The 14,781-nt window shown below is 32.5% G+C and overlaps 1 protein-coding gene across 1 annotated transcript in view; it reads right to left on the reverse strand.

Annotated features, from left to right (window-relative positions):
- Positions 1-14,781, reverse strand: part of Sema3d (semaphorin 3D) — a 157,189-nt gene that overhangs the window by 69,126 nt on the left and 73,282 nt on the right. Inside the window, exons 4-5 of the mRNA XM_071607904.1 lie at positions 12,029-12,091; positions 3,253-3,372 (exon numbers count right to left, since the gene is read on the reverse strand). Of these exons, the coding sequence (XP_071464005.1) occupies positions 3,253-3,372; positions 12,029-12,091 (183 nt within the window). The remainder of the gene's footprint in view (positions 1-3,252; positions 3,373-12,028; positions 12,092-14,781) is intronic.

Consider the following 14,781-nt stretch of genomic DNA (forward strand, 5'->3'; position numbering starts at 1 on the left):
AATTACTATAATATTGAAGATAGAAGGGGCACATTCTTTGTTCAGTGTCACACAGTAGTAGTAAAAGGCAAATCAGGAGCTTGAACTCATGGTTGTCTCCAAAGTTAATAATATAGTCTCAGAATTTTAAACTCATTTATATAAGGATGTGTTCATGTTAATTTATTGACTCACTGTGACCATGTAACATAAGTCCAAGTGTGTTTAGTTTGATCAGGTTAGTTAATGAAAAGTAATAGAGGAGCCTAGGTTAAAAAAGTATATATATATATATATATCCAATGAAAATGCATTTAGGGCATACTTCCAAACATAGCTGGGGACAGAGATGAGGGGGGCATGGGACTGTGATAGTGGCTCTTAAGTAAGTTTACTTATCATTAAAGGCACATTACTTTCCACAGGTTCACAAGGCCTGTTGACTCTAAAAGTCTATAATGAGATACTGTAAAGGGAAAAGTAAACTAAATCCTGTTCTACAAATTATAATAAAAAACTAAAAGATATCTGGAGACAGCAGGAAAGCAGGTTTCCTTGAGCCAGTCAAGGGCACCTAGAGGAAAATAAAGTAAAAGAATGGATGATTCAATGCACTTCCTGAGATAAACTTACATGGCACTCTAAGTTTTGAGATTTCAATTTTATGAGATTTGCCTCCTGAAATTCCTTAAACCTAATTATTTATGCAAAAATCACCTGTCTGACCTTCTTATACAGACATATTGTTAGAGAAGGAAAAAAGATAAGTAGATAAGAATGATAGTAAGAAAATATTCAATCATCACAACTAGGAAAGTTACTACCAATATTATCCCAACTTAAAGGTAAAATGTGCAGCAACAGAGTGTTGATCTCAGAGAAAAGAACTTGCTTCTAATCCAATTGTTAAGCAGCTATCACAACTCCCAGTATTGCAGGGTATTAATATTACTTCATATAAAGTATATATATATATATATATATATATATATATACACACACACACACACACACACACACACACACACGCATATGTATTTTAAACTTATGCCTTTTTACCTTTCTGTCTTCCTGTTTCCTATTTTAATGAATATTAAAAGTGATTAGAATGGAGCAAGTGCTATTCCAAATTATTGTTATTCCAATCATTTCCTCATTTTGTACTCAAAACTCTGTGAAGCAGTTACTATCATAATCATTATCATTTTATTGAATAAACAATAAATTAGGAAATGTATGCAGTATGCATCAGGTCATGGAGTTGGTAAATGACTGAAGCCATATGTCAAGCTCTGATGGTCTGTGCCCAAGCTACTATTAGAAGTTGTTGACAGCAGTCTTGACTTCTCTGTTGAATCTGGATCCAACTGCCCTCTTGGCATGACCTACTGAACAGGTTTCAAATGCAAAATGTGCAATTACTAACTCACTATTCTATCCACAAACTTGGTAATACTCTGACCTCAATAAATAGGACCACGCTCCAACTGGCTGCTAATTCTCTAGGATTCATCATAGTTATTTCCTCTTCTCACTGCCCCAGCCACATTAAGTAGCAGTCTCCAGAGAGTTCCTTCCTCTAGCCCTACAGAGTATCACTGTTCCTTCTCCCCAGCAATCTTATCTTAAATGAAAAGGGCTTCTAAACTCTTTCTAGAAGTACAATAATTTCTTGAAATTAATGGTTCATTTAAAAAAGTTAACAATCTTGAAGGAATACTGCCCATACAATTACCTGTACTTCTGACCTGCTGAAAACTCTCAAGGCTTAATACTCCTGTTCACTCATAATTTTCTTATTCATAGAACTTGTAAATTTGACTGCCCCAGGGCTTCTTGACAGTCCCAAGCTAAGTAATTAGCTCCATCCAAATTCCCTTTCAGCATGTGTGACTTTTAAGGAGCTATGAAACACTATTTGCTTCCCTCAGCAGGTTGTGAGTTTGGCCTTTAGCCTCAGGTCTCAAAGCACACCCAAGCTGTGGGGCTATCTCATATAATTACACCCTATGCTATGAGCTACTGTTATATATCACCCTTCATCAAAGCTAGGGGGGAGAACATTATACCAGCAACAAAGAAGGATGGATTCAGTTGCCAAGTCTCCTAGTGGTTCAGAGATTTAACCATCATGGTTGCTTTATTTTCAAACAGTGGAGTCTGGGCTGCTTAGACAAGCTGGTTAGAGAGAAAAATCTATCCTGCCACACTCGTGGGTTTGATCTCTGCATGAATCAGTTAAATCAATGTAAGGAAACCTGTTTCAGAACCCTGGACTTTACTTTCAAAGACACAGCCAATCATCCTGCAAATATATGTGGTTATTCACAAGAAGCATATACATAAACATGAGGATAACAGTCCATACAAAGAAACAATTTAGAGTTCATATTTTAAAGCTCAGCAGAGCATGCTGTCTCTAGACGCAGACTGTCTTGGTTCTACTCATTACTAGATCATTTATTGGGTGGGTGACCTTAAAAATAAAATTTCTTTCCCAATAGGACAACTTTTGCTAACCTATATGTTAGAAATTATAAAGGTACTAACTTCATTAAGAGTTTGTGAAATTCCAAAAAAAAAATAATCCATATAATGTGCATGATATAGTCTATAACTCACAGTACTTTAAAATAGTCATTAGTTAAATTTCTGAAATTCACATATTTCTTATTTGCAAAAGTGTTCATTGCTATCTGGAATAAATTCATCTTAATTAACACATACTTTATTTCTTCTATGCTAATTAGGTGCTACAAAATCAATAAGTTCAGTTTGATAATTACTATCTATATAAATTTAAGAAATTCATTAAAGTTCTCTTTACTTAGTGACCACTATCATAAGGATTCATAACAGGTCAACTTTACTGGATGGGAAAAATGAAATTATATAGAAGATATAATTCCACTGCAAGATCTTATGGAAAATGGATTCTTACCAACAGCAACAAACTACATATATCTACTTATAAAGAAAACTCAAGGGAAAATGAAAGTATCCAGAAAGCCCATAGAAAACAAAAAGACTTTTAGCATTTTACATTATTAATTTTATTTTTATTGAAAATAACTTGTAATAGAAAAATGTATTATGTAGCTAAAATGTATAATCAAAATGATAGTCCATAAAATGGTTAGGAAGATGAGTCCTTATACAGTTAATAAAGTGTATTTTTAATCTTTATATTCAAATATATCCCATTTATATTAAAGCTATTAATTAACAAAATATTGCAATAAATTATGCTTTGCATACTATGCATTATATTACCTCCTTGTAGGCTCCAAGATCAATATATCCACACACTGGATGAAATGCTCCAGTTCCACACACATAAATGTGAGTCTTGTTGTAGGGTTGAAGAACTCGGATGAAATTTGCACATTCTGTCTATTGGATGTAAAAATTAAAGCATTAGCACAGGGCTCAAATTTTTGAAAGATTATCCTTCGTATCACCTGTTTTTCAAGTAGATAAATCATTAAATATTAAAAAATAAAAATATTTATTACAAGGTTTAAATGTCTAACTGAACAAAAAAGATAGGGCAAGTGTGGAAATTATGGCTTAATAGAGTGACTCCTTAAAATTATAAAACTTTTGAACTAATCAGAATGTTAGAATGAAAATCTTTATAGTGATATTCAGTGAGACCTGGAGAATGGATATACACAGAATGTGAATGTGACATCCATACTTTCTTTCAAGTACACAGAGAAGAGCATCCATTATGCTCTAGTGTTAACACTCTATCCTACATGGCTCTAATTGCAACACCATCTGTCGCAGCTATACTGAACACAACACTAGACACAGATATGTATTTCATTCATATAGATCAAAATGCCCTATACTTGTTTCCATTTATTTTCAAATGCTACAAAGTCTTTAAAAATTAGATTGTTTTCTATTGATTTCAATGGTCTCTTCTGTTTTTCCCAAGGACATGCTTTAAGACTTGTATATCTCTTCTTGTTTGGAATATGCTTATATATATATATATGTATATATATATATATATATATATATATATATATATATATATATATATATAAAATATTTATTTATATCCTCATAATTTTTAGAACTTAAAGTGCCTTGGTGTGAGTCTATTGTAATTCTGTATATTTGGAGTCCTGTAAACCTCCTGGATTTGACTTTCAATTTCATTCTTTAAGTTTGGGAAATTTTTTTATATTATTTCATTGAAAAGATTGTATATTCATTGTGGTTTGCATCTCCAAGCCATTAGAATTTCTATCCCCCATTTACTAATTAATAGTAGTTTTCTATATTTTTCTGGAGTAGTCACTCTTTTTTATGTATTAATTTTCAATATACCTAAACATAGGTGATTTCTTTTCTTTACATAAGTTTTGGAAATATTTTCTTAATCATGACTGCATGATTTCTAGTACCAAAGACCCGTGAGGAAAATATTAGGCTATAGCACATTTCTATTCTTGATAATAATTCTACATACAAGGCAGTTGAGTATTTAAGGAAGCTAGAAACCTATGAAACCACTGATTTTTTCTTGAAAAAGTTCAATCTTTCCTGATTAGCCATGGATTCCTCACCAGTGAGGCACTGATATAATGCTCACTCTTGTAAGGAATATTGGGAGGACTACATTAGATAAAAGAAAAAAACCACAAAAACAGACAATGATGTAACTGTTAGAATGGTTCTTAAAATTAAATACGATTTTAAAAAGGCAGAGACAATGACTTAACCAATAGGATTGTTGTGATTGCTAACCGGGATTAAATGAAAAAAATAACATTTAATAATTATGCATTCCTTACTCTGATTTCAACCTAATACAAAACCTAATTCAAAATATTAATATTCCATAATATCCCATGGCTGCTCTGATTTTAGAGTGAATAACTATGTCTGCAAATCTGTGCAACAGAGTTCCTAGTTTCTTCCTTCCTTCACTCAACTAGTCTGCAAATTTATGTCTCAAAATTTTGTAGCTCTTAACAAAATCCACAGGCTCTATCACAAAGAATATTCCATTAAACTCATTGCGTAGTTTTGCTCTCTGCCTCCTTATAAAAAACAAACAAACAAACAAACAAACAAACAAAAAAACAGTAGTTGCTTAAAACTAAGAAATACAATTACCAGTATTGATCCGTCTGGTAGCCACAAAGATAAAGGATATTTCTTAAATCAGGTACATAGATGGAGCACTTTTTAACTGGAGCAGCACCCTGCATACTGTTGCTCTGTTGCACACTGCACTGAAAAAGGCCATCATATTTTGCTCAGGCATGCTCACTGACAGGACTTTTATTTCTTGGTCTTTCCTCCCTTAATAGATGCACACAAGGGTAAAATCTACCCAAAGAATAGTAAATACACAAAAAGGGAAAGAATAAAAATGTATGGCTAAAGGGAGATGTGATGGATGCACTGAGAGCTATTTCATCATTTTTACAGAAGTTTAGCTTTACCCAAACAGTCATTAGATAATAATTTTGGAAACTTATGAAAGAAATACTTGTATAAAGAAATAAAACAACTCTCTTTCCGGATTATAAATAATGAAATCAGAAAAGTTAGGGACTATGAGAAGCCTTACTGTTAAAAAGGGAAACAAGGCCCGGCATGAAGTTGTATACACATAGGAAATGTTTTAGTGACTATAAAACAAAAAGAACAAATCACACCTAAAACATTTCTCAACCTTTAATGTTTCTAGGACTATTTATTAAAATGCAACCAGCCCTGGAAAGTAACTTAGCTTGCCAGTTCCCACACAAGGTGAGAGATCCCCTAGGATTAGTGTTTGGAATCCCTTCCCTCTCTCTGATTGGACTGAAGTGGAATAGAATATAGTGTGGGTGAGTCTTGAATTATATGACACATTTTATAAAAAAAGAAAGCCTGTTCAAAGGGTTTTTTTTTTTTTTTTTTTTCAGGGAAGTTGACAGAAGGCAGTTCCCTAACTGGCCAGGAGGCAGTGGAAGGCATTGGTTGCCTGAGGAAAAGAAACCTATGATTACGGATCATGAAAGATAAAGTCTCTGAGTTCTAACAGCCTGGAGCATGACATTTTAGCCAAACAACCTTGCCAAATGCAATTACTTTACAGTGACTTCCCTTTTAATTCATGACTTCATTTTTTTTTTTTTTTAGACTCAAAGATTACATACCCTTTTTTCGAGCATGCATAACTTTAGAAGTTTTGCTTAAATAGACTAATCAATAATTAACTTTATTTAATTCATTTAGCAACTTGCATGACTATTAATGGTAAGGTAATTCTCTGAGGCATGAAGAAAGATAACTTTTGAGAATCAGCTTTTATAACTTTCCCTGAAAGCTGGCTAATTTGTTAGCTATTGCCCACAATCCTTGCATGTTACCAAACAATCTAGAAAGTAATATATTCAGCTTTGGAAAAGTATTAAACTTGTATCTTTCCTATTCTTCCTACCTATTCTCTCCTTTCTACTCATACCACCCCATTTGTTGAAGAGGAGAGATAGAGAGAGAGAGAGAGAGAGAGAGAGAGAGAAAGAGAGAGGATCAAAACCATGCATTAATATTTAAATTCTCTGAAGTAACATTGCATGTTTTAATGTTGCATTTTTATTTAATATGTTGTATGCATTTTTATATGTAAAATTAATAAAATTAATATAAAGTTAAATTAATATTTGCAGAAACAAGTGGTCAATGCATGAACATTTGCAATTTTAGTTTCTCCTCAGTTATCAAAAAGATATTAGCAAACAGAAGTACCTGCAATTCTCGAGACTTACAGGGAGACTAGTTAAATCCAATATAGGTTTATGTGGTTAAAAATAAAAAGAATCTCTCTCTTTTTATATGTGTATGTATGCACTCACATATATAATATATATGTAAAATATAAATGTTTTAAATATATATAATATAATATAAATTGGGCTGGGGATGTGGCTCAAGCAGTAGCGAGCCCACCTGGCATGCGTGCGGCCCGGGTTCAATCCTCAGCACCACGTACAAATAAAGATGTTGTGTCCACCAAAAATTTAAAAAATAAATATTAAAAATTTTCTCTCTATCTCTCTCTCTTTAAAAAATATATAATATAAATGTAATATATATATATATATATATATATATATATATATTTCGTAGTGTTAGGGCATAATGCATACTAGGCAATCACTTTACTATTGAGTTACATGACCAAAATCTCTTAAGATATGTTTTTATTTTTAACATTTTTGTAGAATATTGTGATCTTGAACATTGTTGGATCATTAATTGGATGCTATTCTCGGACATGATCCTGTATGCAGAGATAGGTGGTTAGTTCTCAGAATGTTTAAATATTTTAATAAATTGTCAGCATTTTAAAATAACTATATAAAAGTTCAAATATCACAATTTCTTTCTTAAAAATGGAAGATGTAACAGTGAACATTTTTACAGAGGAATAATTGGTCATTTTTTAAAAAGCAAAGGAAAATATTTAAAAGAAAAAGACTTTTTAAATATTGAAAGTCTAGTCCTCATAAAAGAAAACTGCTAAATAATATTTTTCCATGAGTGGAAAACCTATTAGTTATATGCTTTATTACACACACTCATACACATACACACACACAAACACACATACACTAGCATATACGTGTATATATATATATATATATATATATATATATATATATATATATATATATTTTTTTTTTTTTTAAATCTAAATAATCAGTAAGGAAAAGTAAACATAAGGGATATGATATTTAAAATACTTTTTCTAAGTATATAAAATAATTAGTATTTGTAGTATAAAAGGATTTCATAAACTTTCTGGAGGGAAATTTAGCAATATGTGTGTAAAAATTTTATGTCTTTAACTAATAAAAGTCCACTTGATTATCAAAGATCTTCCCAGTGTTTATACTTAAGGATTTTCATATGCAGTATCATTTGCAATAATAAAAACTGGATATGCACCAGAATTCTAACAATAGGGGATTGATGAAATAGTGCATAATGGAATGCAGTGTAGCTATTAAAAGTGGTGTTATAAAAAGGAATTTAACGACATGGGAAAATGCTCATGGCAGTCTGCAAAGTGGAAAAAAAATGTTTTCAGGGACTATGTATACAATGATTTCATTCTGCAAAACAGTAAATAGATAAGATAGAAGAATAAATACCAACATGTCACCAGCTATCTCTGGGTAGTGTTTATGGGGGAGAAAGTATTTACAAGTGACTTTTCCCTCCCTTTGTATATAATTTGCAAGCTTTCTAAAATAAATATTGTGTTTTGTTTTCAGATTTTCTGAAAAACTAAAACAAAAAAATGAAATATAACCACAGAACATTACAGCTGGCAGGTCACCCATCTCTGTAACATCTCTCCACAGCTAGCCTGTGCACTTCTCTGAAGCTGAGCTGACAAGCAGAGCCAGGCTCTCCTAGCTCTGTCCTTTCTTTTGCCTGGACTGAGTTGTTTAACCCAAGCCGTACAGTCAGGACTAAAGACATTTCTTCATTGATTTCTTTTGAACAACCTTCTTCTAAATAGAAGCAAAATTCTGCCAAATATTTTTCAGTTTCTCCTTCTTCTCCCTGGATTCAACTGTGGGACCATGTTAAAGAATGTGGAATAGTTCCCTTTTGTTTTTTTCATCTTCCACTGCCTCCCCATCCCAATTAGCTAAATTTCATTATAGTAAATAATTCACTATTTAGCAGTTATATAGTACCTTTGTGTTAAGGGACAGTCTTTCCAAACACTTGTTAATCCTAAACGCACTCTTGGGAAGTAGGTAAAAATTACTAGAGAGGAGGAAGGACAGAGGGTAGTGCCAACAGTAATAAAAGATGTCCATAAAACCACAGCCTTGTCTCAGTTTTCTGTTGGTCAACATCTGTGTAATACTGTTCGAAATCAGGACCTGTATCATGGTGATATTAGAGAGAGAAATGATTTGAGAGAGAGAGGTTTCAGATCCTGTATGTAGATTTATAGTGTAAAGTAGGAGCATAGCCTGTGCAGCCAGACTTCTGGATTCAATTCCTGGCTCTACATTTACCAGCTGTGTGATATTGGGCAAGTGATTTCATTTCCCTGGCTTTAGTTTTCTCATCTGGAGAAAATGGAATAATAATAAAGCATAGCATATAGTGTGGTTTTAAGGATTAAATGAGATTAGAAGCATAAGGTACTGAAAGCAGTACTTTGAATATGGTAAGTGCTGTGAGAGTGTTAGCCATTATCAGGAACTCTAAAATAGAATGACAAATTAAAAATGAAGAGATAAAGACTTGTTTCTTCATGAATCAACATCAGATTTTAAAGGATTTGTGAAAAGAGGAAAGCTTCCCAGATTTCTAATCCTGTTTTAGCAGAAGTGCTTAAAGGTAAGGGTAAGCACTAGCTCACAAACAGAACTGAATTGGATGAATTCATTCAGTGTACTGAGTCATACATACTCAAGGAAAGCTCATCACTCTCTGCTTTAACTTAATAAGAGGGACCATGCAGTTACTATGTAACTGGACCTAGTGTGCATGTTGAAATGAGAACACTGTCACAGTTTAAAACTTTACTTGTTGTTTGACCTTGGGTGTTTGTTCCTCATCTAACTGAAGGGAAAATACACATTAGTTTATTGGGGAAAATTGAAAACATCCCTTTCCTTCTTGCGTTTTTATCAAATACTCAATATTGGTGAAACACAAGTTATAAAACTGTTCACAATGGTTACACCATGCTTCTACTATTCATTCCACAAATAATTTTGAAAACTCTCATAACCAAAGCATTCTTTCCTTCATAAATTCAATAAAGAAATGATGCTTTTATAGAACCAGCACTTGCTATGTAATGAGAGTGAACAATGTCTCTGCATTGAAGTCATGGGATAAAGAAGAATATAGTCTTGAAATGTTTAATTCCTTTCTTTTCTGGTAAAAATGAAAGTAAAACTGTCTCCCATTGCATTTGAGGCTAACAATACCTGATATATTTCTGTTTACATTAATGTGCCTGAATAGATCATATTTCATATCATGTTAATACAAAATCAAGTAGAAGCATAAGTTTTGTTTTGGTTTGATCACTCTGTTTTCTAGTACTGTTTCTATGTATGAATGTATAGACATTTGAGTGCTATCTGTATCCTCCAGTAGAAAGACTCTTGAGGATAGCTATCTTATCAATTTCATATATATACATATATAGATGATATAGAGTTGTACATACATTCAGGCTCCTTAAAATTGTTTGTTGACTAAACAAATGAGCAAATGGTGAACCAGCTTGTTGTCTGACAATCATAATTTTCCGAGCATCTCCTCAATTCACAAGACATCATATACCCTATTGTTGTACGTCTATCACATTGATAATTTTTAAATCTAATTTTGCTTTCATATAACAAACAATTTGTTTTTTATTAAATATGAAAGCCAAGCTCCACTTGAGATCCTTGTGTTATTGTGGTTAAGGTAACATTAAAGGATGTTGCAGAAGAAACTTCAAGATGTCCATGTTTCTGTCCAACATTGGAACCTCTTCCCATCTTGAGTTACAGTCAGGTTGTGATCAATTTTACCTAAAAAGAATAATTCTCCTCATCCACACAGTGTAAGAAGTCAAAGCAAAACACAGAGCATCTGGCATGAACTAGAGCATGAAGATGAGGAGAGGAGTCAATCAATGTGGAGGTAAAACAGGTGACTCAGTGTGGGAGCGCACAGGACAACTGCCCAGTGTAAAGCAAGCTAGGCAGGACTGCACTGACAATGAACAGGGTGACTCCTGAACAGGGTTTTGTTCTTGTTCTTAGGGTGGTTTAAGCTAGAAGTTTATATTAAGAACATCTAATTATCTTTTATGAGTTATTCCATGTAATAATTATTAAGTAAATTTTAGAGTACGTTACTTCTAGTTCTTATGCCAGAATCCTGTGTCATTCATTCTCAACTCATTTTTCTACCACCAATTTTGCTTGTTATCTCTGTCACAATACAAATATCTTCTATATGCTGTAAATTTAATTTCAGTTCAAATAAAATTAATCAATTGTATATTCATGATACTAAAATGTCTGATACTTGTATGTTTACAAAATACATGTACATACATTTTTAAAAAAATACATTCCTTGAAATACAATGTTTGCTGATAATTTGTTTTTGAATATTTTAATAGCTTCTAATATTTTTGTGATAAAAATAATAATATTGAGGATACATTAGAAAGTATAGCATTTCTAAATTTCTGTATTTTTAAAATTGTTTTTTAAGTTGTAGATGAGCACAATACCTTTTTTTTAATTATTTGTTTTTATGTGGTGCTGAGGATTGAACCCAGTGCCTCATGCCTGCTAGGCAAGCGCTTTACTGCTGAGTCACAAACCCCTAAATTTCTGGATTTTTATAAACAGCATCAGTGCTTTTGGTAAGGTAGAAATATTTTACATTACATCAATCTTTATAGAGAATATTAGTTTATTATCTTAAAAATAATACACTTAGCCAGGTGTGGTAGTGAACAGCTGTAACCCAGCAGCTCAAAAGGCTGAAGCAGGAGGATCTCAAGTTCAAAGCCAGCCTCAGCAACTTTGCAAGGTTCTAAGCAACTTAGCAAACCTTGTCTCGAAAACAACAACAACAACAACAAAGAAACATAAAAAGTGCTGGGGATGTGGCTCAGTGGTAAAGCTTCCCTGGATTCAATCCCTGGTACAAAAGAAAAAAGAAAAAACAAAGACACTTAATTGAATATGGTGGCCCAAACCTGTAATACCAGGAACTCTGTAGGTTGAGGCAGCAAGATTCCAAGTTGAAGGCAAGCCTCAGCAATTTAGCAAGGCCCAAAGTAACTTAGTGGGACCCTTTCTTAAAAAAAAAAAAAAAAAAGGACGGGGGAAGTAGCCCAGTGGTAGAATGTTACTGGGTTAAATTTCTAGTATGTAAATAAATGAATAATACACTTATGTCATTATTTCAATAAAAGTGAGTGTAAATATTTACTATCAGTACTAGTTTAACAAAGATAATTATAAAATTTCATACTTACATTGGCATCCTTCCCAGCTAATTTACATAATTCCACTCTCTCCTTTGTGGCTGGCCAATAAATCTGTAAAACATTTCAAGGTGTGTCAGAATCTGAATAACTACAGCACTCTATCCTATAATTTTGATTAAAGAAGTAAATGTGTGATACTAAAGAATGGATATTAATCATGCTAACAGAGTCAATGTGAGAATTTTGAAATTTAAGTATTTTTCAAAGCCCCCTCAAAAATGTTATTAAAAGAGAATTATGTAAAACAATCAATTTTTTTAAGAGAGAGGAGAGAGAGAGAGAGAATTTTTTAATATTTATTTATTTATTTTAGTTTTCAGTGGACACAACATCTTTTTATTTTATTTTTATGTGATGCTGAGGATCGAACCCAGCCCCGTGCATGCCAGGCGAGCATGTTACCACTTGAGCCACATCCCCAGCCCCCATTTTTTTTTATTTATCAATCTTCTTGTTTCTCTTTTAATGTACACAATAATAGATAAATTATGCTCAAGAGGAAAAAGTTCTCATAATAATGTCAACAGAGTTTCACACTGGAATTATAGGCTTTGTTTACCCCGTCTCTGTGTTTACTATGAATGATGGTGCATTATGAACATATGTGATGAGGTGTTGGAAATAGCTCTGTCACACGCATAAGTTATCACTCCAAACCAAGGACAAGTGTGAATTTGTTGACAGTATTTAATAAGCATGGGGCTCAGACACATCTGTCACTAAACTAAATATTTTAAAAGTATTATCTTATTTAAATTTCAAAATGACCTTATGAAATATTTATACTTATTCTCCTCAATTTTAAATCAGAAACTTGGTCACCCAGCCACTAAAAAACATGTCAAAGGACAGAAAACTATTTTGTGATATAGCCATAATCCAACATGTATTCTGTCTATCTTCTGAACTGGGAGTCTCAGTCCTTACAAAATGTTATTTGGGCAAATGATTAAGGTCAAAGGCACCAACCATCTTGGTTGGTAGATTTTAATTATGCTTAACAGTCTTGAATTATCAAAAAGAGCTTTTATCCTTCATTTTTAAAAAGAAAAGTTTAGAAATTTTTCAGTCAGGTTCAAAGAGTGATTTAGCCTGTAGAAAGAAAAGTTCTGAAAGCTATAGGCAAGAAGAAACAAGAAAATCAAGTTCTGAGTTGCTTATAATGTACACGCCACAAGTTCCTGACAGACTTTTATTATGTTTTTCACCAAAGTTAACAGAAAATGTTTTAATGGATGAAGAAAAAAACAAAACAAAACACCTCTGTCAATACATTGAAAGAGACTTATTAAACCTAAAATTAACAAAGGATTTAGGAATCACCAATGTTTGCATAATATTGTCTTTATAATAAAAATTTGGGCTTTTATGCCTGAGGAAGGAAGAGGAAATAGCATCCCAAAATGTAATAATAGACAAATAAAATCAAATTAATAAGATTTTTAAATGAATGATGAATTAATATTAGAAGCAGATTATTTAGCAGAATATAGCTTTATATCACTGGACAGAAAATCATTTACATAACTCATATCTGTGATCTGTCAATTGGTTTAATCCTTGACTTATTTCATTTGATTTCTAGTCTAGATTAATATATCTCTGAGTCATTTAAACATGGTCAGATTCAATCATATTTCAGAAATAAATTTAGGATATGTATACACATATATATCCTAAATTTACATACACATATTTACATAAATTTATATATAGGTTATATACATATAAAAACATATGTATTTGTTCAGGGCTACAGATCTTATTGTTATTAATACTATAGAATAAAGGAAATTACAGAACTCTTTTTCACCAGGTAAATGGGTCTTAAAAAGCATAAAGATCATCACAGTGTTCTATTTTTACTTCAAATAAGCATACTGGGTGATTGAGTTAAAGTGAATTATGAAATAAATACTGTCTCCAAAACTGAGTTTGAAAACATTCATTGCTGTCTCTAAATGGAAGAAGTTAAGGACAAAGCGTGGAGGCAATCTTGACGTCTTTTATGGGATCTAAATTGTTTGAAAGTTAACATGGAATAGTTACTGTTCATTAGATACGTAGTTATGATTGTGTGTGTAATGTGTCTAATGTGTGTAATGGCACAAGGATTCTAAGATACTGGTACAAAGAAAATTTTTCTAATTAAAGAATTGCCACCATGCCAGGCAAAGCGTGGGATTGAAGCACTTAGATGTGAGTCAGGAAAACAGTTCAATAAACAGCAGCTCCATTTCCATGGGAGCTGGAGGGAGGGAAGAGAGCACACAGGGAGCAGCCATTGCCAGGGAGCACTCAGGAACACTCAGTGGTAAACAGTCCTTCTCAGTCCCCACTTTCGCATCATTGTTCACATTACTGGCTTTTAATAGTTTCAACTCTAGTGTGATAGTTTAGTTTAGTTTAATAGTTTCAACCCTAGTTTGTCTTAGAGATTTGACACTAAAATACCAATTGCACATTTTTTCTTCTTTCTAAAGAAACACAAATCTCTAAAAGAAGTTTTAATGTTTCTGTTGTACATTTTGCTGAGTTATATCATCCTAGTTGGTGGAGCAATAAACTAATTACAAGCTTCAGAGAATTTGCTTTTTGATAAGTACATAAATGTTAAACAGAGATGTGTAAGCACTGACAATTTGTGGGACTCCAGAACTCATTTTTTTCTAGATCTTCTAATCTCTGTTTATATAATAGATTTTCTCCAAAATGTTCTTTTATTTTTCGTCATTCACTTT

Source organism: Marmota flaviventris, chromosome 1 (assembly GCF_047511675.1).
Source record: "Marmota flaviventris isolate mMarFla1 chromosome 1, mMarFla1.hap1, whole genome shotgun sequence".
In the NCBI taxonomy this organism is placed as follows: Eukaryota; Metazoa; Chordata; class Mammalia; order Rodentia; family Sciuridae; genus Marmota; species Marmota flaviventris.